Raw genomic sequence first — 22992 nt, forward strand, 5'->3', positions numbered from 1 at the left:
CCCATAACGGTGTCATTTGCGTAATGGCACCCACGCAACTGAGGCAGGCCTGTGCTTGGTACCAAATACGTATAGTATGCTCCGTTGGGCCAAGCAAAGCTGTGGGTTTGCGGCGACTGTATACATTTCCCATCAGTACCCTATCTTCCAGATTCTGTCTGTCCGCATGATAGGCCGACTCAGTCTGCGGGGTGTGCAACCAAAAGTTAATGAGTTTGAGATGTGCCGCCCAGTAATAAAGCTCCACATTCGGAAGTGCTATCCCTCCATCGTACCAGCTGCGCATTTGTTTATCCTGGGAAATCCGCGCCGGTTTGCTTCCCCACAAAAGACCAGAAACCTCCGCCGCAATGGCCTTGAAGTAGCCTGGTGGAACCGGAAATGGTGTGTTCTCAAGCACATACAAAAAGAGTGGGAGCGCCATCATTTTATATAAGGCTGTTTTTCCCAGCATCGTGAGGGGGAGGCTCTGCCATACTCGCGCATCACGCTGAAAACGGTCTAGTTGAGGCTTCAGATTTCTAACGTAAAAGTCACCCGGATCCGGTTCTACATAGATGCCCAAATATTTAAAGGCTTCGTCCGTGATCCGCAGTGGACAGTCCACAGGCAGCAGCGGGGGGCGGGGGGTTTACCGGTCAGGACGTACAGAATGGACTTTGCCCGATTTATCCTATATCCAGACACTCTCCCCAACTTTTCACAGATATTCAACGGTTCAAGAATTGATTTCCTGGGTGAGGTAAGGTACAACAATATGTCATCAGCTTATAGTGATATCCGGTCTTCCCAGACATCAGTCCACTGGAGTCCTCGAATGGAGGGCTCCCATCTGACCCACGCCGCAAGAGGTTCTAAAATAGCGCGAATAACAGAGGGACAGCGGGCATCCCTGCCGCGTTCCCCGAGCGAGGGGGAAGTCCCTAGAGATGTGCCCGTTTGCCGCCACATGTGCTAGCGGGTTCTTGTAGAGCAGCTGAATTCAGGCACACAATTTGGGGCCGAAGCCCAAATGTTGCAGAACCGTGAACAGGTATGGACACTCCACTGTATCAAACGCCATACTGGCGTCTAAAGAGAGGACGACTGCGGGCTCCTGTATATGTGATTTCTGGGCCATTACTGCGTGCAATCGCCGCAGATTAAGTGCCGTGCTACGCTGGGTCATGAACCCGGACTGGTCAGGCCCTATCAGGGAGGAAAGGTGTGGTGTTAACCGCATAGCTAATAGCTTGGCCAGTATTTTGGGTTCCGCATTAATCAGAGATATGGGGCGGTACGAACTACAGTCCTCCGGGGGTTTGCCCGGTTTGCGGATTGCTATGATCGTGGCCAGGCGCTGATTACGTGGCAACTCACCAGCCTGAAGACTGTCCCGGAACATTCCCAATAAGTAAGGGGCCAGTGTTTGCGCAGACCTCTTATATAGTTCAATTGGGAGTCCGTTAGGACCCACCGCCTTACCTGACGCAAGGGAGGAGATGGCCGTCTGAAGTTCATCCACCGATATATCAGCCTCCAGAAGGAGGGCCTCCTCAGATACGAGGCGTGGCATAGCTATATCTTTTATATGCGCGTGCGCCTCCTCAATCGAGAACGTGGTGCGAGGGGCATATACCTGCTCAAAATGATGTGCCAGGGTGTTTACTATATCTGCAGGGGACGTTACCATGGAACCCGTGGTCGTGCTCAATTGTGCAATCATTCTACTTGCTTTCTCTTTTTTGTCTAACCAGGCTAACATTTTTCCAGCTTTGTCCCCCAGCTCATACACCCTGTGACGCGTGGTTTGGAGACTGTTTATGGCCAACTCCCTTTGGTATGCCATGAATTCGCTCTGTTTAAGACGTACTTCACATGCTAGGTGGGGCGTCGGGTGAGCTGCAGGCTGTGCAGCTACATCATCCAATTCAGCCTCAAGTCTGTCCAGTTCAGCCCTTTTTTCCCGCTTGTGCCCCATGATCGACACTATTGCTGGCCCTCGTAAGACTACTTTATAGGCCTCCCATAGTCTCCTGTCTGAGTCTTCCGAGCCCGCATTTTCATGAAAAAATTGTGTCGTAGTGTCCATGAGACCCTTCAGCACTACAGGGATATGTAAATAGTTAGGATGCCCAGGGAATATACGACGTCGAAGGGCCTGGAGGCGCGTGTACTGTAGCAGGAGCGGTGAGTGATCGGAAATCCCCCTAGGGCGAATATCTACGTCGGTAATCCCCTCCAGACCTCCCGCCGAAACCAGAAAGTAGTCAATGCGCATAAGACAATTATGTACCCCGGAATGAAAAGTGAACTGTCTGGTACTGGGGTGTTTGTATCTCCAGGCGTCTGTGAGTCCTAAGGCCTCTATAAGACCGGGCAGGTGGTGAGCACGAGATGAGATCGGTTTTGTCGGATGCCTATCTAACATACCGTCCACTATGTCATTAAAGTCGCCCCCTATCAACAGTGTCGCTTCCGGCAATGCAAGAATGCTGTAAAGGCGGGGTGTGCCTGTGCATGTAGGGATTTGGGAATGTAGACCGAGACGAAATTGAAGAGGTGTCCCTCCCATTGGCATGTGACTGCTGCGAAGCGGCCCTGGTCGTCAACCTGCGCGTGCTGCACTATGAGCGGGAAGTTCTTTTTAATCAGCACTCCAACACCCCTAGATCCGGAGGTGAACTCGGCGTGGGCCATCATTTTGTACCCCCATCCGTCCATGGCCCTACAGGCGGATCCCACTAAGTGCGTCTCCTAGAGGAGGGCTACTGCAGGTGCACATCGCTTTAGATATTGTAATACCAGGCTTCTCTTTACCTTATCTCCCAACCCTTGTACATTCCAGGCCAGTACAGTCAGCGGTGTCCCCGGGATCAGGTGGGTCAGTTGTGGATCAGTGCCCTGTTGGGTGTGTGGATACATAGGGGTCAGATTGAAGTAGTAGCGTGGTGACAGAATAGTTAATCATGCAACCTCTATGCGCCATAGCCACACATTTCAGTAGTCGTGCCCTGAAAAACTGACAACGTAAAACAAAATGAAACTGTAACAAAACCCCATATCCCAAACCCCAAACCCCCCTCCCTGCCTCCCTGCCCGGCGGATCCAGCTGAGCAGAGTGCTTAGAGTCCCGAACAGTCCACATTTCCCGTGGAGAAAGTGTGTGGGGGGGGGGGGGGGGATGATTATTCAGCTACCAGAACATGATCCCCCTGTCCGATAGTCTCTGCTCTGTGCCGCAGCCATCAATGCAATAGTTCACTGCTGTGTAAGTCCTTTCACCCAAAATCAAACAGTTTTACATGAAAGGTCTGGGCCCAGACCTCATGGACGTATGTTCCATGTCGTCAGCGCCTCCATGCAGAAACGTATCTCAGGGTGCCAGCACAGGAGGAGCTACCATGTCGCCCTCTGTAAGAATTTAGCAACTCGCGGCCTCTGAAGGTTCACCAGTTCGTGCAGTCTCAGGTCATCAGTGCCCATTCTGCGTTGCAGCTCGACTCCTGGATCCTCTAGCCGGCCGTCATCCTTCCAACCAGTCTCGCGCCTCACCCGGTGTGTCGAAGAACCACGTTTTCCCTTCCGATTCAATACGAAGTCGCGCTGGAAAAAGCATAGAATATTTCACTTCTCTAGCACGCAGTTCCTTCTTAACTTCCAGAAAACTACGTCGTTGTTGCTGAACTGCCGTCGTATAATCAGGATAGAAAGCAATTTCAGCGTTGTCGATCTTAAGCGGCGGGGCAACTCGAGCTGCCTGCAAAATGGCGTTGCGATCTTTGAAGTTGAAAATGCACGCCAGAATTGGTCGCGGTATCGCTCCCAGCCGTGGTTTGCTACCTGGTACCCGATGAGCCCTTTCCACTGAGAAATAATTGTAAAGTCCCCTTGGCTGCAGTTGGTTCTGAATGAGGTCCTCCACGAAGAGATCATGGGGTTGTTCGCCTGTATTTTCCGGTACCCCAACCAGGCATACATTGTTGCGCCGGGAGCGCCCTTCCTGATCATCCAGCTTGGCCTTCATCAGCTTATTGTCGTCTTCCAACTTCTTCATCCGTTGCTGCAACGCCGCGGTGTCTGCGGACAGGCCCTCTGTCGTATTTTCCACCGCCACCAGGCGATTGCCCAGCTTAGAAAAATCCACTCGCAGCAGCAAGATGTCCGTAGAGACGGTGCCCATGGAGGACTGCAGTGCTCGGAGGGCCGCTATCACGTCCAAGAGGGTCACCTCTTCCACCCCCTCAGGCCTGGTATTTGGCTGAGTCACTGTTGATGCTCCCTCCCCCTTGGAGGCATCTGGGGGGTCCTTATTGTAGGCATATTTATCCAGTCGGGGGGCTGTTGTGCCCTGCTCCCCCTGCCACTCATTGTGCAGCTCCGCAGACGGTCGTTGCAGGGCACCGTTCGCTTGGGCCAGAAGTACAAGCAACTGTCGATTGGAGCACCCCCGAGCAGTTCCTTTCCTCCCCCGTAGGCACCAGAGGTCCGGCACCAGCAGTCTCCGCTGCCGAAGGTCCAGGTGTTCCGGCCGGGCTCACCGTATATAGGCGGAGATGGAAGCACTGTCCCGTGGTACCGGGTGCCCGGGCAGGTGGTGCACCCGGGTTAGCGTGTGTCCCGCACTCACGGAGCTGCTTCTTCACTCCCCTCTCATCTCAGCAAGCGTGGAGTGGTATACCCATGTGCTCCGCTTTTCGTTCGAAACCGGGGCGGTCCTCAATGAGCAGCCGTTTTTTATCAGTAATGTCTCTGGCTGCCGCACCCTTGCTCCTTGTAGCTGCTATGCAGCCGGCATTCGTTTCGGGGGGAAGAGGTCGCAGCGCCTCGGGGCACACGCCACGGGGCAGGATCTTCCTCTCCGGTGTGGCCGAAATGTATTACCCCCTTCCGTAGGCTAGGGCGCTCAGAGCCCACGGCAGGATATCAGTGCCTGCGCCGAGACCGCAGCGGTGATACAGTTCCGGCACTCCCCCCAGCAGCGGCGGCCGCACCGCGACGCCGACCCGTCCATTACCGTGGTCAGGTGACACTCGAGCCCCCGGCTCCTGGAGGCTCCCCAGGCCGCAACTCTGCCCTCAGCAGAACTCGGCGATATCGTCGCCGTCGGCAGATCGGAGCGGCTCCCCGGACGTCGGAAGCTCCTCCGGTTCAGGAAACAGGGAGTAATATCAAGTGCATGCAGGATTTATGCCCGGATTAATGAGGAAAACCCTCGCCTGGCACGGAGCTCACTTAGGCTGTGGCCATCTTGCCAGGTCGCTCTGACCCCATTTTTAAAATTATGATCCTTTGGGAACAACTGTCCAGATATACACATCTTTTTTTTCCTTTCATGCCCACCCAAGCACCTCTTTGAACACAAATTTCTCCAAAACGGCTGGACCAATTTAACCAAAATCACAAAAAGCACATTTTCTGATTAAAATTATAATTGTTTGCCAAATTTGGTGCAATTCAGTTTTTCTGTATCAGCAACAGAAGCTTCCTATTGGAATTAACATGGAAAATCCACATCTTGGGACCACTACTTTCTCTTGGACCTTGCTTGATGGATCACCCCAAAGCTTTCCAGGCAGGAGCTCAGGTGACTGAACTTTCTTTTTTTTTTTACAATGTTTTAGGAATATTTGTCAAACAGTTACAAAGTTATTAGAGAATCACTGACCCAACTAGAACTACAAAGTGACCCCGCCACTGTGTAATATATGTATATATAACATATATATACTTTAAGAGTGGAGGAGAAAGGCGACACTTGAGGGGCCATACAGGTGCTGGTTAGAGGCCTGGAATGGAATGGGCTACCATGACGCACTGTGGTCAGTCACAGAAGAAGAATCTAAGTCCAATGAATAGAAGGGCAGCAGTGTTCATTGGTGACTGTTGCCTATCGAAGTTGATGATGTAGGCGAAAGCGGCAAAGTGTGCTGACAATTCAAGGCGAATGATCACAGTTAGAGTGTTGGATTGGGCTAGGTATTCAAATGTGATAGGTTTGGGACACCACTATAATTTCTAGCATCTTAGAGGTCAAGCACTAACGTGGCAGGGTGCAGCTTCTCTGGAACCCAATGGAAACAGGGAGTGTTTATATTGCAGAATCCGCATGAAGGTTTTCGATATGAAACCTGTTAAGAGGTATCGGTCATAAGGTTAATCATAACTGGTGCAAAGAAGTTGGTCATTCTCTAGCCAAAGTGGCTGGATCTGCATACCCCCGGGCACAAGAAGGGAGAAAAGTCATCCAAGAATAATGTGCCTCTAACAGGATGTTTGAACTCTTGCTGCAGGACCTAGAGGGGACTCGTTGCACCCAAGGAGCACTTCACCCTTAGAGGAGGGGCTTGCAAGCACTTCCGCTCATAAAGCTCTTTGTTGTTTCTCACCACGCGAGGCGTTCAAACTCTTGTCGCAGGAACTGGAGAGGACTTATTGTTCCAAGACACATTTCGCCCTGAAAGGAGGGGCTTGTCTGCACTTCCGCACAAAGTGGTTTGTTATTTCCTGCTGTGTGGGACGTGCCTGGGCCAAGGGTGGATCTGACCTGCATACGTCGGAGACTCGGCTGAGCCATCCCTCTTGGCCCCTGCATCAAGGTACTGGAAGATGTTTGGTTGGGACCGTATCTGAAGTTGGTTTTATGTAGCCTGTCAGCCTTTCTCTATGTAATTGAAGCTGACCAACATAGGGATTGAAAGGGAATCTACTCCACCGGCAAAAAGCACTTCGATTTACAGTGGCTATGGGGGTAATAAGCACGGAAATGGCACTTACAGAAAGTAGACTCTCACTGAATTTGGATACAAAGCCCCCTATTATTAATATTGACGGTAATTTGGGAGACCCCCTTGTATTGGCTTTGGGGAACAGTTTGCCTGGTAATGGTGCAACTGGCAGTAAGATAACATCCGGTTCTACTGGTACCTCTGATGCCTCTACTCTCAGATCAAGCATCTGGTTCCCCTACATTAGTTAACAAGAAAATGAAGCAAGCAGTCTGAAGCAGACAGAAGATTTCACAGGGTACTGCAAACCAGGACAGTCAACCCGAGGGTGTGGATGTGGTTTCTTCTGGTAATTCGTTCTCCACTGTACCCACATCCCTGATGGGGGCTCTGGGACAAATGACTGTCATTATTAACTTTAGATCAACTTTCTTAGTTCAAAGTCTTTTGTTTGGCCCTCTGAGGGGGGAAGGGCGGGGGGAAACAAAAGCTTGGTTCCACTTGGCTTTCTTTATAGGTCTTATATTGTGTCCCTAAAGCTATGAAGCCATCCTCCAGTCCCCACACCCGTTGACATACATGAAAATACCCAGAGGGGCCCTCCTTCTTTGTCAATGCCCCTCCCATAGTTTGATCATTGTGCCTTTTTAGGGGCTAATGTGCCAATACCACGATCAAATCATTATGATGCCCTTTCCAATGTACACTGACTAACTAATAGAATGGGATGAGGGCACTTTAGCTCATCCCCCACCCAGTCTACGGCTAGTGTCTGCCAGGATGATAGGGTTGGTTCGAATGTCCCTTTGAACAGTAACCTGTGTGGTTCCTTCACCCTTTTGAGCTGGAATGTTCCTAGTTTAAAAGAAAAGGTTATTAATCCTGTTAGTTAAGCTGCAAAATATGATATTGAGGCTTTACAAGAAACATGGGACACTACGTGTTTTTCCTTCCCCGGTTTTGCATGCTATTCTTGCCCGGCTGTTTCTTCCTTAAATGGCAGGCCAAAAGGGGTCTTTGGGTTTGGATAACTTGAACCGGAAAGTAGACTTTTCGATTTTGGATATGGAAAGTTCTGCGTTTATGATGCGGTCTATTAAAGATAGCTCCAGTGCTTTTTGCTTTTATTTAGTTACTTTTTATACTAATTATTTCGTAAATCCAGTATGCATCCATTATGAGCATTTATTTTCTTATCTTGCTGATCGAGGCCCGTAGGAGCCAAGTGTACCGACTTTAGGGCCGGCTCTAGGGCAGTGCGAGCTGTGCAGCTGCACTGGTCGCCGACCTGTGGAGGAGGCGTTGACCTCAGTGGGGGTGCTGTCTTTAGCAAAAACTTATGATTGTAGAGATGAGTGGCACTTTTGCCTGGTGGTAGTGAGCGAAACCGACAAAGGGTCATTGGGTGTGGGGGCGCCAAAAATTATTGTCGCACTTGGCGCCACCAGTGCTAAAGCTGGCCCTGAACCAAATTGCCCCTGAACCAAACTGAACAAACTCCTTTGTGGGGTCTTTATTGCTAAGTTAGGACTAACATTTTAGGCACAGGTCATGGATAGGTCGATATCTTCTTGTGTGAAACCGGATGGGGAGGGGAGTTAAGAAGATTCTTTGCTGTGCATGATTTAGCTGATCTTGTGTAATTGTTTAATCCGCATGGGGTAACTTTAGCCTCTTATAGAAGGCATAGCAGGGCCTCCATTATTGATTATATATTTGCAAAAAGATATTTTCACTATGGTTTTCGTATGGTGCCATACTAGCAACAGAAACGGTGATCATAATGCCTTGTATGCAGCAGGTTACCTTCCTGGGCTCAAATCTACCGCTCCTGGGGCCACAACTTCTATCACACAGTACATTACTGATGGATTCAAACTTGTTTGGCACCTGAAAGACCAGCGGGGTTAACTTTGCTATGTTGTTAAAATCCCATCTTATGACTTTCTTGAATTGATTGTCTGATGCGCAGGGGGGACGAAATGTCATTCTTTTTCGATTCCTGTAATATGAATATCAGGCAAATACTTTTAGTGCAGATTAGAAAACAGGCACCAGAACCCGCGCTGGGTTGATACCCATTGTTCTGCAACCAATCATACACTAAGGAAGGCCACATTGCGGTACGTGAGGCCTTTAACTTCTATAAAAACACCTTGAATTCCAGAAAGAAAACTTTACCTAAGAGTTCCTGGAAAGTGCGGCGATTGACGAGAATAGTAAGAGCTTTTGGGATACTGTAATTAAGCTTAAACAAAAGGAAACTCCACCAGAATGTGGGCCAACACGAAGGGGGATTCATTTGATGCGCCGTGCACTTTTAAAAAAGGGGATAAACTGTTGGTAAAGCCTCACTTTTCAGAGTATTGTCCTTCCCAGATGCTAAAAAAGGGGTACCTCAGCCTGTATATAACTGAGGAGCTAGCACACTATTTTGCAAAGACGCTATCTCGGTGAAAGAGATCTTCATAATTTTTTGTTCAGGGCTGGCTCAGTGGTGAGGCTTGAATTACCCAGGTACAGGTGACTCCTCTGGGATATCAGCTCTGACTTCTCACTGTGACGGATAATCTGACCAGACCATAATACACTTTATTTTCTTTTGTTAATTTTATAAAAATTATTATGTTGTGTTTTTCCTCCAACTTGTAAATGGTAATGATGTCTGTTCTAGTGTTTGCGCATTCAAAGCAGCGGTGAGGTGCAGAACGTCGATGGTTGGTTAGGTGCAGTAGGATGGCCATGTTCATTTTGGGGGCATTGAAGGTTGGAGAAGAAATGTGTTCAGTGTACTTGATGAATTTTTCACTATTGTTGTTTTTAAGCTGATTTAATATTTTGTATGATTCTTATGATGTTTTTTTGATGAGAACCTGCATGAAAGTTTTGGATATGAAACCTGTTAAGAGTTATCAGCTCATAAGGTCAGTAAAAACTGGTGCAAAGAAGCTGGTCATTCTCTGAACAAGGTGGCTCGAACTGAATTACCTTGGGCACAAAAAGGGAGACAAGTCGTCCAAGAAATATTTGCCCCAAATCATATAATGCATTTAAATGGCACCGTCTAAGAAAAGCTAGAGAAAACAAATTGAAGAAAATAAATGATTCCAGCAATCTATTGATCAACAGCAGGTGTGTTAGACAGCACTGGAACACAATGGAATTATTACAATAAATCAGGGGAAAGAAGCCAGCCAGATTCTGTCCGGATGTGTGCTCTTGGCTCTCAAGTGAAGCTCGGACTTCTGTATCCTCTGCAGGCGTATACGATAAGCTCCTACAGAGACAAATGAAGCACGGAGCCGACTTCGCCTCTGACTGCTTAAACACCAAGGCTGCGGCTTCCACATCATAAGTGAAGAAACAAGGATATTCTGGCTCACCATTCGCCCTGCTTTAGTGAGAGCTATGGACAGAGGTGGCTCTGAGATTATGTAAGGCCTGGACTACTTTTCTGGAGACGTATGTGCGCAGATTGCTGGCCTTTTCCTAAGTGTGAACAGGGAACCTAACTTGTCTGCTTGCTGTGCCTTCTGGGCATAGGCTAAGAAGGTCAGGAACTACAGCCTGCAGAACATGGCTGTCATTATGAGTTGAGATTAGCTGCATTGGTTAGAGAGCCCTCAGTCTGCTCTTCATCATGGCTCTACTGGCGGTGCGAGCTTGCACTCTCAAAATCCAGGGCGATACCCCCAAAGGAAACTTGAAGCCAGGGGTTATTTCTTAACTCCGTGACGGAGATAACACCTCCTAAAACAAGAACATAGCGAACAGTGGAGTGAGGTATGACTCAGTTGTAAACCCATCTGTAGGGTTTCACAAATTGTGGTGGCGCTGGAAGAACTACAGTGTACCACCGAAGGCATCGCCAAAAAAAGTAATCTCCATTAATGGGAAACTTCTGAACATGGATAAGCCCACAACTAAAATGGAGGGTGAGAAAGAGGGTCTCACAATAGGGATGGCTCTACTGCAGTCATCAGTGGTATCGCTTTTTGAGGGAGATAAGACATGCAGCGTGTGTCACAAATGTGTGGTGCCAGTACAGATCAGCTCTGAAACACAGATTGAGGCACCAAAAATAGGGTGTGAGTGATAAATCTCTGTCTTCTATGGGTGCCAGCACAGAATAAAGATGCTGAGGCCTCCACTACAGTAATTGAGAGATTTCTGAAGGCAAATTTCCCAGCAGACTTCTATCTCCAGGTTAGAGTGCAGAAAGTCTACAGGTTGAAAATTAAGAGTACAAAATGAAACAAGGAAACCAGAGGTACAGTTATGGCAAAGTTGGGCTCTCCTCTGGAAAATCAGAGTGCTTTGAAAGAAGCAACAGCTTGATGTGGGGCATCGCTTGGAGGGGATAAAATTCAGATTTTTCCCAACTTCATTTACTCCAAACAAAAAAAAATTAGAACAGGAGCTTTAAAAATAATTTGATTGGTATGGAGTTAGAAGCATCCTTGTAGCACCCTGTCAAACTTGGGATTCAGTAAGAGAGGTGCCTGCATGCATTCCCAAAAGATGGGGTTGGAAAAAGATTAGGCAACCAATGAGGACATTCACCTGATGGTAGAAAGTAGAATGCTCCTTTTTTGTTATCCGTGAAGGATGGGTGGGCTCAAACCAAAGATGAAAATGATCTCCCCTTTCCCTCTCCTCTCATGTTGAGGCGGGCATTATTTGCGGTTATTAATAACTTAAAGTAATTTGTGTTTGTCCTAAAAGTCTAATGGGTGTTGTAAGATTTACTGGGTTTGTGTAAAGGTTTCCTGAAGCTTTTGTCATGTGTTGAATTTAGTGTAAATCCCGTAATCGGGCTATAAACGCAAACAACGTAAAAGACAAACTTGAAAAGGATTTACATTATCATCAACAATCCAGCAAAGCAGCAATTACAGATCAACGTTCCTAATGTGAATGCCCATAATTAACGTTGCACACGTCCTTGATAACAGGCTCCAAAGTGAATTAACAATAATACTCCATGTGTCCTAAGCTGAGAAGGTAACCTGAAACACATCTATCTGGGGATAGCCTGGGACTTCCTGTATTAAACCTATTGTGAAAAAGCATTCATTTACTACCAAACAGACCAGTAAGTCAAAGGGTTAGGAACATACGATATGGACATAACATGTTATTGTGTACAGAATACTTTGAGGTCAATGTAAAACTGAAGAAGTTGAATTCATATTAGTTTAGAAAGTGTTAGACAAACGAGACACTGTGCGAGGTAATTCCAGTATCAAAATTAACAAGGACTCATCCTTACATTAAGAACCTAAATGGGTGCCGAAAACATGAAACGCCTTAGCAATGACTTGAATAAATGGCTAACTAGGATGATACAGGACAACCTCATACCAACTATGGGAACAGATTTTGATGCATGCAAGATGAACTCGAATCCCTAAAGTCAACAATGCAGATGCAGGTGAACAAAATTGAAATACCCTGTATTTATCCAGTTTAAGATATCTATGAACTCCCAATGTTGGTGTTCTATGATGGAACATGCCATGAATAACAGCGGGAGAGGTGTCCTCTTCCAATATCTCTGAATGCCTGGGATGTACTAGGAGACACATTTTCCCCAGCCCTATATAAAACTTGCATACCATTAGTGCATATTTTACTATTTTAAAAATGTTTAAAACAATGCAAGAAAATTGCTGTAGCACACCAACCACATTAAATACGTGTTCGCTTCATTGATAAAGGCAGGCCAATGAACTCCTGCTCCAAATCAAATACGGGATGAAGGCTTTTTTAAGGGACAGTAAGACACTAACTTAATAATAATCAACCGCATAAGCTGGCCAGCCTGAAACATCCATTTTGGAGTTCTACTGTCTGGCCAAGAAGACCTTAAAGCTTTATGTTCTCTATTTGAAACTGATTTATGACACGGTAATGAATAATCTGGATTTTCTATGAAAGCAGACAAGACTGGTACGCAACAAAGTCAACTGAGAATACACAGAAGATGTAATGAAATGGCAGTACTGACTGACAAAAGAGAAACAAAACAATACCGGCGTAGATGAAGACCAACATACCAAAGAGATTATACGAAAACAGAAACACAAACAACTGACATTCAATCAGTAGCAAGGGAGGCAAATAAATCCCCAATATACAATGCATTGGATACAGGAACTTAGTATTGAGATTATAGATTACTTACAAATAATGCTTTGTTTAAAATTATAAACAATAAACATAGTAAAATAAAACTGATTGTGGGTCAACACTGGACCCACATACTTGAGTATACACATGGACAACAAGAGATCAGGATTATATTCTTTGATGACAATAATTACACCAATGGTACTGAAAAACGTTTAGATTGCACAGAGGGGCACCGAGATAATGTAGGAGCAGTGCCTAGAAGATGGTAAAGTGTACCATGAAAGACATGATAAAAATGAACAGAAGCATTCTATTAGTTTGCAAGGAGATCCTCAGGAAGACCAACTACAAGAGAAGCGAATATTGAGACTATAAAGGTTATTAAAAAAAATTAAAAGATACTAATCAGATTGAGGAGATGAGACGGTTGATATTCTATAACAAATTCGCAAACATGGCCATTGATCAAAAGCATTTAATGCCAACATTATAATACTGGAAAGTGGAAAGATTTTGGGGACAAAAAAAAGAATTGGGGGGGGGAGGGGGACTGTCCATTTCCTATTAACTTGCATTGAAGTAGAGACTATTTTAGGCAGGAGAAAGCTAAAATAAAGTAATTTTGGCTTAAAGATTTGGGAGTGTCCTTCCTGAATTGGATCTATTGACATGTATGTCAATGTGGAATCCGCTTTATGTTAATGTGGGATGAGCTTGGAGAGGATTCCCAGGACGCAGCCTCAAACACAGAAATATAATCGGCAGTGAACTCGGAATGATTCTGCAATTATATCAGGGAATTATCAAAAATGAAAAGCTGACGTATGTTACATCAGATAAGCCTTAATGTGTCCTAACTACAGGGGAAAAGAATTGCTGTGAGATGATAAGACACTGCAGTGAATGATGAGTTTAGATATACACAAAGAAAATACATGCTTAAAAACCAGTAGAAATGTAAGGACAATCAGAAGCTGCAATGGGCATGCACATCCTCCGCACCAGCGCAATGCACCAGTGAATACAGCTAGCCCAGCTCGACAAGCATCAGTTTACATTATTGAGAAATAAAGGCAAGGGGGACACAATTATCAAATTAATTTGATAACCTTTAATAGACTTCTTAAGCACTGTGAAGGAATTGATAATTAAAACATACTTCAATTACACTGGATGAGGAATACAGATTTAATACCTGTTAAGGCAGATAGTGCTAACTTTGAAGATTGATGTACATCATACATTTGACACCGTCCTACAATTGGCCAGAGATCATGTAAAATGAAGAATATTGAAGATCATCAAATGAACTTTAAAATTATAACACCCGCCTATCTTTTAAAATATATGGTAAATCAGCACTGCTTGCAGTTTAACAAGTTGAACATGCACAAATTTGACACTCTTTTTGAATAAGAAGAGTGAATACCGGAGTATCAGAGCTGCACAGAGTAACATTGCCTGGTAATAGGAACAGAACAAATTGAGGATGCATGTTGCACTGTGAATACATACAAGTATTCACAGTATACACTGAAGTTGAGTATATGTATCTCGCAAATTTAAGGACAACAAAATTGTGTTGTTTTGACTTTCACTGAAAAATCTAAATTAGTCCCTGTAAAAGTAACAGGAAAAAAAGTTGTTAATTACATTCATGCAATATCTCATATGGTCACTCTAAAGCTTTGCAAAAGAGTCACACAGGTAATAAATAAGGTCTACGTCATTACAAGAGGTGATCATTGTAGTATGAGCTCTTACCTTTCAATGATTTGCAATCAATTTCTTCAACATGGGCCTCAAGGTTATCAAACGCTTCTTTGCAAAGTGCCTTCGATAATGTTGATTTTCCACTTCCCTACAAGACGAAGCCTTTAATGGAACATATATTTTGTAAAACACAAAAATACAATTCTTGACAGCTGATGTATTTAGACACTTTTGTGTTTAACGTTAGGTTAGAGGACAGATACCACAATACGTTTCTCACTCATAAAATACAAAGGTACAGAAGTAGAAAGTACTTTAACTGTTGCAAGCACTGTGATTTGCCAAACCTCAGGGTTTGAAAGTGCAAAAGAACTGTTTTAGTGTCCAAAAGTACTTTTCAGACTCGCAAAACGGATTTTGCGACCCTTTTCAAACTGTAAATACGAGGATGCGTCACCTTCCTATTTACGAGTCACAAAGGAATACATCAATGTTTTGTGACCTCAATTGCATTAATTAGTGCTCGACCTAAACCCTAAGTAACAGGTACGGGGGACATCTTTCCTTTTGGGAATCACGGCAGGTGGCCTGGGAGGAAGCAGACTGTGGTCCAGAGGACTATTCCCTGACCCCCTTCCCAAAGAGGATATTTGTTGTATAAACAGCACCTACTTCGGACATGGGCTACTTCGAAGAAATGTTTTCCCGCTTGAGAATGTAAATACAAGGATTATGGTCTGCTGTCCATTGCAGGCGGCTGCTCTCCATATATTCACAGCCAACCACAAGAGGTCACTAACGGACAAATGCATAATTAATATTCATTAGGTAGGTTATTTCATAACCCCCCTTTGAGTGAACAATTTGCGATATAACCTGTTAGTACATAGGTTGCACTGCAAATTGAACAGCCATTCGCCGGCTCGTAGGAGTGTAAGTTACGCACCCTTGTTTACTAATTTGTATTAGTACACCAGGACTCGTGTTTTTTTTTTTAGTTCTCAAGGTGCTTCTCAAACACAACACGTTGCTGGGAAACTGGCAGGCATGCGATTCTTCAACATTACCCAATCCCATTGTTAACTTTCAACAGTTAGCATCACGGATGGTTCTGATACAAGGGAAGACTGGCCATCTGTCTACAGCATCTCCATCAGGGGGAGAGGGACAACAGACTGCAACCGCAAGACAAAAGGTTGCCCGGAGCTGTGATGTGGAAGGTTGGATATGCATTATTTTGTATACTTCTTAGCATTAGAAGAGTATTGCACATTTACAAACAGAAAAATACATCAGAGTACTAGAAATGCCATTTCAATGCCAGGGTTACTATTACCTACGAGTGACCTCTACTGCTATTGCATTACTGACTGCAGCTGCAGTTCAGAGCATCAGGGGATATGAGCCACACGGTTTACTTTGTTTCAGCACAACAGTGATTCATACTTTTTTATTTTGCAACTTTGTTTCTGGGTTAACAAAAAAGGTTTGCTCACTGCTCCATGGTATTTTTCCAAAATAATGTTAGTCAATAAATTGTTGTATTGGACTCTAAACTATTAAAAATATGTTTAAACTAACTCCAGCATGTACAATTGCAAAACATGTTTGATCTGGAAGGGATGGGATCTTCTGGGTTTTTGGAGACAAAATTATTCTTGTAACACAGACATCAGATCTGAAACTATGTAGCTTAAATATATGGAATGTAAAAATTGAGTTGGGCATGGTGTGCTTGGTCCTCATGATTTTATGCACAACCTCTTAATAAAGGATGCTTAAGTCAGGAAGATGGTCACGTTCTCTCGCAGGAAGCCAGCTGCATCAAAGTATGAGAATACACTGCCAGTATTACAGACAATTCTCTAATAGACCAACCCCTTTATATGGAAAGGATCATAATTATGGCAAATAATCGACTATTAACAGCAGTATTTTTTGCCCAAGAACTATGCTGGAGTTTGTAAATTTCCTAGATCCGGAATTTGCATTTGATTCCAATAGAAGGGATTGTCTGCAGAAGGAAAGAGCTTTTGGAGTGGACTGAATATTGACATTGTACCAGTAGTTATCAGTGAACTATCATCCATATGCGTTGAAGCTTTTGGGAGGTTATATGAGCCAGGTCCAGCAAGATTGCACTAACTAATGCCTCTTACAGATATATTGTTACACAAGTAGTAACTTGTGCATCTGAAACAGACACGTTAGTGACAGATTCCTTACCCTAGAATAGACACCCCAGCAATACCAACCCAGGTGGTGGGTCTGCGAATAAGATCACACAGAAGAGTCACGGAGCACAGAAAGGCCAAAGAAGCTGTCTCTCCGGACCCGACTGTCAAGGCAGTAGTGATTGGTAAATGTGTGCAACAAGGCCCACGTAGCTGCCTGACAAATGTCCTGCAAGGGAACGCCGCGTCCCAAAGCAGTAGTGGCTGCAGTCGTTCTGGTCGAATGGGCACGCAGCCCCACAGGGGGCTCCTTTATGGCCAAGGAGTAACAAGCTTTGATGCACAGAACGACCCACCGGGAGATGGTCCGCTTGTGCACAGCCTGACCTTTTAGAGCGCCCACGTAGCCGACAAAAAGCTGATCATCCAACCGGAACTGCGGTGTACGCTCCAGATAGAATGCAGGTGCATGTTTTGGGTCCAGACGGGGGAGCCTCTCCTCTTTCCTTGAAGGATGCAGAGGCCGAAAGAAGGTGGGCAAAGTGATGGTCTGCCCGATGTGGAAGGGCGTGACAACCTTTGGCAGTAAAGAAGGACGGGTCCTTAAAACCACCTTGTCTGGATCAACAGAAAGGAAAGGAGGTTTGGAAGAAAGGGCCTGGAGCTCACTCACTCTTCTGGCAGAGGTGATAGCAACCAGGAAAACCGTCTTTAGAGTGAGAAGACATAAGGGACAGTTATGAAGGGGCTCAAAGGGAGCGCACATCAGAAAAGTCAAGACAAGATTCAAGTCGCACTGAGGCATTATGAAAGGTATGGATGGAAACGTATGCGTAATGCCTTTAAGAAAAAGGTTAACAACTGGGGACTTAAAAAGAGAAGGATGATCTGGAAGCCGTAAAAAGGAAGAGATGGCCTAAAGATAACCTTTGATAGTGCCCAGAGCAGAGCCCTGCTGGGCCAAAGAGAGAAGGAACAGAACAACCTCAGAAAGAGGGGCAGAAAGGGGATCCACAGCCTTCGCAGTGCACCATGCCACAAATCTGTTCCACCTGTAGGCCTATACCGTTTTGGTGGAGGGACGCCTGGCTGACAGAATGACATCACAGACTTCGGAAGGAAGATTGAAAGGTGTCAACTGTCGCCGATCAATCTCCACGCATGGAGGTGGAGGCTGGACAGGTTCGGGTGGAGGACCGTCCCCTGCCACTGCGACAGAAGATCCTCCCGAAGAGGCAGACGGATCGGGGGAATCGATGCTCATACTGAGTAGCTCGGGATACCATACTCTTCGAGCCCAGTCTGGAGCCACAAGAATCACTTGGGCCCGGTCACGCCTGATCTTCTTCAGCACTCTGGGCAGAAGAGGTATAGGCGGAAAGGCGTACAAGAGACCACAGCTCCACTCGCGACGATAAGCGTCTCAGAGTGAGTGCCGCCTTGGAAATTCCAACGCGCAGACCTGGGGACATTGCACGTTCTGTTCGGTGGCGAATAGATCTAACCAAGGCTCTACCCACTGCTGAAAGAGACCTTGCGCCACGTCAGAGTTCAGACGCCATTCGTGATCCACCATGCACCGGCGGCTGAGTTCTTCCGCCCTGGCGTTCAGAGAACCTGCCAGGTGTTGAACCACCAAGGTAATGCCTTGATGTTCCAGCCATGTCCAGAGGCGCAGAGCCTACTGACTTAAGGTCCACGACCCCACCCAGACCTGTTTGTTGCAATACCACATGGCGGTGGTATTGTCCATGAACACCTGCACTACACTTCCCCGAACAGAGGGAAGGAATGCATTCAGTGCAAGCCAGATCGCCCGCAGCTCCAGAAGGTTGATATGGAGCCGGGACTCCGCCGGAGAACAGTGGCCTCTGATCTCCGCCTCTCCCAGGTGGCCTCCCCATCCAGGTGAGACGCATCAGTCACTAGTAAGTGCTCCGTTTGGGGTAGGGAGAGGGATCTGCCACTGACCCAATCATGATTCGTGAGCCACCACTGCAACTGTCAGCCAGCGCCCTCCGAGATCTGGATGTGATCGGACAGGTTGCCCTGATGCTGTGCCCACTGGAACTTCAAGTCCCACTGCAGAGCCCACATCTGGCATGTGTCACCAGCAGAATACAGGAGGCCATCAGGCCCAGAAGACGGAGGGTCATCCCGGGATAGAGGCTGAAAGAACGGAATCATAGCCTGAATATCCCGGAATCGCTGCTCAGAAAGGATAAACCCGAAACTTCGTCGAATACAGAACCGCTCCAATGAAGGGGAGCTTTTGAGAGAGACTCAGGTGCGACTTCGGAACGTTGATGGAGAACCCCAGCAAATGCAGGAGGTCGGCCGTAGTCTAGAGGTGGTTGACGACTGCCTGGGGTGAGCCCGCCTTCAACAGCCAGTCGTCGAGGTAGGGGAAGAATGAAATCAATAACCGTTGCAGATGAGCTGGGACCACCGTCATCACCTTTGTGAACACCCGAGGGGCACTGGTAAGGCCACAGGGGAGCACTGCAAATTGAAAATGCTCTTGGCCTACAGTGAACCGTAGGGAACGCCGGTGGGCCGGCAGGACGGGGGATATGAAAATATGCGTCCTGCAAGTCCAATGCTACCATCCAGTCTGCAGGGTCCAGGGCAGCCAGGACCTGAGCCAGAGTGAGCATCTTGAACTTCTCCTTCCTAAGGAAGCGATTGACGTCCCGGAGGTCCAAGATGGGGACCAGAACGTAGTGGGAATAACAACCACTCCCTACTTCCTGATCGGGAACACACTCGATGGCCCACTTGGCCAGGAGGGCCGTGACTTCCTGACGGAGAAGAGCCAAATGCGGTGGTCCGAGGTGGCATGGCTGGAGGGGAGGACAGAAAGGGGAGCGAGTAACCGTGGCAGATTATCTGCAGCACCCACTTGTCCGATGTAAATTTGCGCCAGTGGTGGAAGTGGTGGCGGACCCTGTCGCCCACCGGCATGGGATGCTCCCTGAAGCTCGGATTAGGAAGGCTTATAGGTGGAAGCAGCGGGGTGAAGGTGGACTGACCTGCCCGCTGGTTACCAGACCCACCCTCTGCGGAAGCCATGTCCACGGCCGCCCTGAGGCTGGGTCTGCACAGGCTTTGTGGAGGAGCGTGCTTGGGTGCTTTTGCCCTGGCCACGAAAGGAACGAAACCCAGGTGCGACAGAGTTCTTCGCGGAAATACCCAAAGACTTGGCCATGGACCGCGAGTCTTTAAAGCACTCCAGGGCATTGTCAGATTTGTCGCCAAAGAGGCGGGAGCCATCAAAAGGCATGTCCATGAGCAAGCCCTGGACATTGGGTGAGAACCCGGTAAACCGCAACCAGGCATGGCGCCACAACGCCACATTCATGGAAATTGCTCTGCCCAAGGAATTAGAAGGGTCCAGACCACACCTGATGGCAAATTTCGTTGCATCCTTGCCTACCGCAATCGCTTGGGAAAGGACAGCCTGGACCTCATCATAACACTGAGGCAAGACCTCGGCCACCGAATCCCACACTGCGTGAGAGTAACGGCCTAATAAGCAACCTCTTGCCATATAGGTCCAGCCGCTTAGAGCCTTATCCGGCAGAGCCATGGGAAAGGCACTCTGCGGCGTCGAGGCCTGAATGACAAGGCTCTCAGGCGTGGGGTGAGTGGTCAAGAAGGCAGGATCACCAGGCGCCGGGCAATGAAGCCTAGCGACGTTCTTATCTACCAGTGCCCCCAAGGCCGACTGCAACCAAGTGCCCAAGAGGACTTCGGTAAGGGCTTCATTGAAAGGGAGCAGCGGCTCCGACGACATAGACGCTGTCTGGAGCACCTCCGTAAGAAGGTTGGCCTTGAGGGCCACCGTAGGGAGGTCGAGTTGGACACCGGGTCAACAGGATCTGGACATGGGACCGCAGGCGCGCCGGCGGGAGCCCGAGGCCTAAAAAGGTGGTCCATGGCAGCAGGAAACTCTTGCATCTGTTCGGGAGTCGCCGACGGACCTGGGTATGGCGGATAGGCCGCGGGACTCCCAAGCTCCGGAGGAGCCGCAGGGGCGGAGCCCCTGTCCCCCTCGTCTGCCTACGAGGAGCGACGGGGGAACATCAGAGAGCGTACACGCTTCTTCGACTTCTTCGTCGCTTACCAGAATCTGAAGGTGACAACTTAGAGCCCGAGGAGTGACGCCTCCGGTCCCGAAAACGGTCCCACGAACGGCCCCTAGACCCGGCGCGGCGGTGAGAGGAGTGCCGTACCTCCAGCAATTTGCAGCGCTGCTCCCGCATGGCCTTTGAAGCCATGGCTCAGCAGTCTCGACAGTCCCAGGAGTCATGGTCGGTCTACAGGCAGTAGAGGCAGACATCGTGTGGGTCCACCACCGACATATTACGACGGCACGACCCCCAAGACTTATAGCCGGGCATCCCTACGCGCACCAGGAGACGAGAAAAGGAGACAAAAATGTCCCGAACAGTGGTCAAAAAATGACCGAAGTACGTGCTCAATCTGGATCTGCACTTTAGGCGTGGAAAAAGAAAGACCAGAACTGATGTCAGCGCGCATGGTGGCGCATAAGTAGTCTCCGTGACGCCATCCCGGCGCTTACGACGCCAGTGACAGACGCGGAGCTGCACGATGCCACCTCAGTGCGCAGGGGTACTGCTAAGTGAAAACTTCCTGGATCCAGTCTGACGCCTGGGGAATATTCCTAGGTAAGGAATCTATCACTAACGTGTCTCTTTCAGATGACACTACCAATAGCCCTCACATAGGTGAGCTCCAGTGCCATTGCCAATGCTGGTTTCTGCAGGTGAAGATTTGCTTGTTAGAGGTCTGGACAATATTGCGATGGACAAGCATACTAGGTGGGGGAGGGGGGCGGGGTCCAAGCTGAAGACGTGGGAGCTGAAGAACCCCTGGTTATGGCCAGCAATAGCAGTTTAAGCACTTTAGTTAATGTGCAATGCAGACTATTGGGAGCTGGCCCTACGGAGTTTTATTTTTATTTTTGAAGTCTAATAAAGCACCAAATTGACCGAGAAAAAAAGAGCACCAGAGCGCTGTAGAGGGCAGTAGACAAATCTCAACGCAGTGAGAGGAAGTAAAAATCATGCAGAACCAAAGTACATTTTGTATGCAAAGATGCGGGTAATGTGTACAAGGAAATATAAGTGGAGAAATGCGGCTGCCCGAGGCCACGCATTGGCCATCAGGAGGGCGGCCCCTTAGACGCTGAGGGCTTCCCCCCGCCCCTCTCTAGCCTCTCTCCTCCCCCGGGCAGGCGGAGTCCCGAGGGGAGCTAGGAGGAGCTGATGGTCACGTCCGGTGCGGCAGGCAGGGCGAGGGGTACTTAAGCCCCCCTCGCCATTTTCTCTGCCTCTTTGCCGCACCGGACGCATCTTAGTGTCCTCGTGGGGACACACAGTCTCTTTGTTCCCTCAGCCTGTCGTCGATTGGAGCTCGGTCTGGCGTCGGGGTGATGTTTCCCGGCGGTCGCCTGGTTCGACTTATTGGGCGGTGAGTTGCTCCCTCTCGGGGATGGTTTACGTCCTGCTTTTTCAGGAGAGGGGGCTGTGGGGGTGCAGAGGCCAGCCGCGGGGGCGCGAGGACGCCCCTGTCCTGCACCCAAATTACCGGTGCGCGGCCTCTTTGATGCTCCGGGGAAAGGTTTGGGCCGCTTGTGTGCTCCCGCGTTGACGGTAAGAAAGGGAGCCATGGTGATTGGTTCTTCGGGGAGGCCATGTTGCGGCGAGGCGGATAAGAAGATGTTATATTTAATATTATGGATGTTAGACAGGGAACACCGTGCCCAATTGAAGTAGGACTGTACTAAGGAAAGCTATGCGGGTGTTCGTTCTGGGCTGTTCGTGGCCCAACCGGGTGGATACTAGAGAGTTTGTAGCGGGAGGGGGCCCGGTAGCGGTGCGCCTAAGGCAGGTTTTCTTTCCGCCTGGGCATTGGGGCTCCACGCTGCAACACCATGCTTTGCATTCCGAAATCCAGTGTCGTGTTTACCCTTCGCTCATGCGTTGAGCAGCGGAGCTTGCCGCCGGAGTTCACAGCTGGAAATTTTGCTGGGTAGGACATAGCCTAACGGCTAGGGCGGCCGATCTTAAAGCTAGGGTGTCGGGTTCGGGTCTCGACAATGAGTTCGTGATCCTGGTCTAATCACTGATCCTCTGTGCCTAGTAAAACCTCATGTGTCCTGGTGTCATGGCAAAGCGTCCTGATGCCTGTGGGTCACGTTTGTGCTGTTTCTACTCCGGCAGAATAGTTCCTCCCAC

At 48.0% G+C, this 22992-nt stretch overlaps 1 protein-coding gene across 2 annotated transcripts in view; it reads right to left on the reverse strand.

Annotated features, from left to right (window-relative positions):
* Window positions 1-22992, reverse strand: part of PEX1 (peroxisomal biogenesis factor 1) — a 628515-nt gene that overhangs the window by 368090 nt on the left and 237433 nt on the right. For both annotated transcript variants that reach the window (XM_078663649.1, XM_078663648.1), the window contains exon 11: window positions 14607-14703. In XM_078663649.1, the coding sequence (XP_078519775.1) occupies window positions 14607-14703 (97 nt within the window). The remainder of the gene's footprint in view (window positions 1-14606; window positions 14704-22992) is intronic.

Source organism: Lissotriton helveticus, chromosome 10 (genome assembly GCF_964261635.1).
Source record: "Lissotriton helveticus chromosome 10, aLisHel1.1, whole genome shotgun sequence".
Taxonomy (NCBI): domain Eukaryota; kingdom Metazoa; phylum Chordata; class Amphibia; order Caudata; family Salamandridae; genus Lissotriton; species Lissotriton helveticus.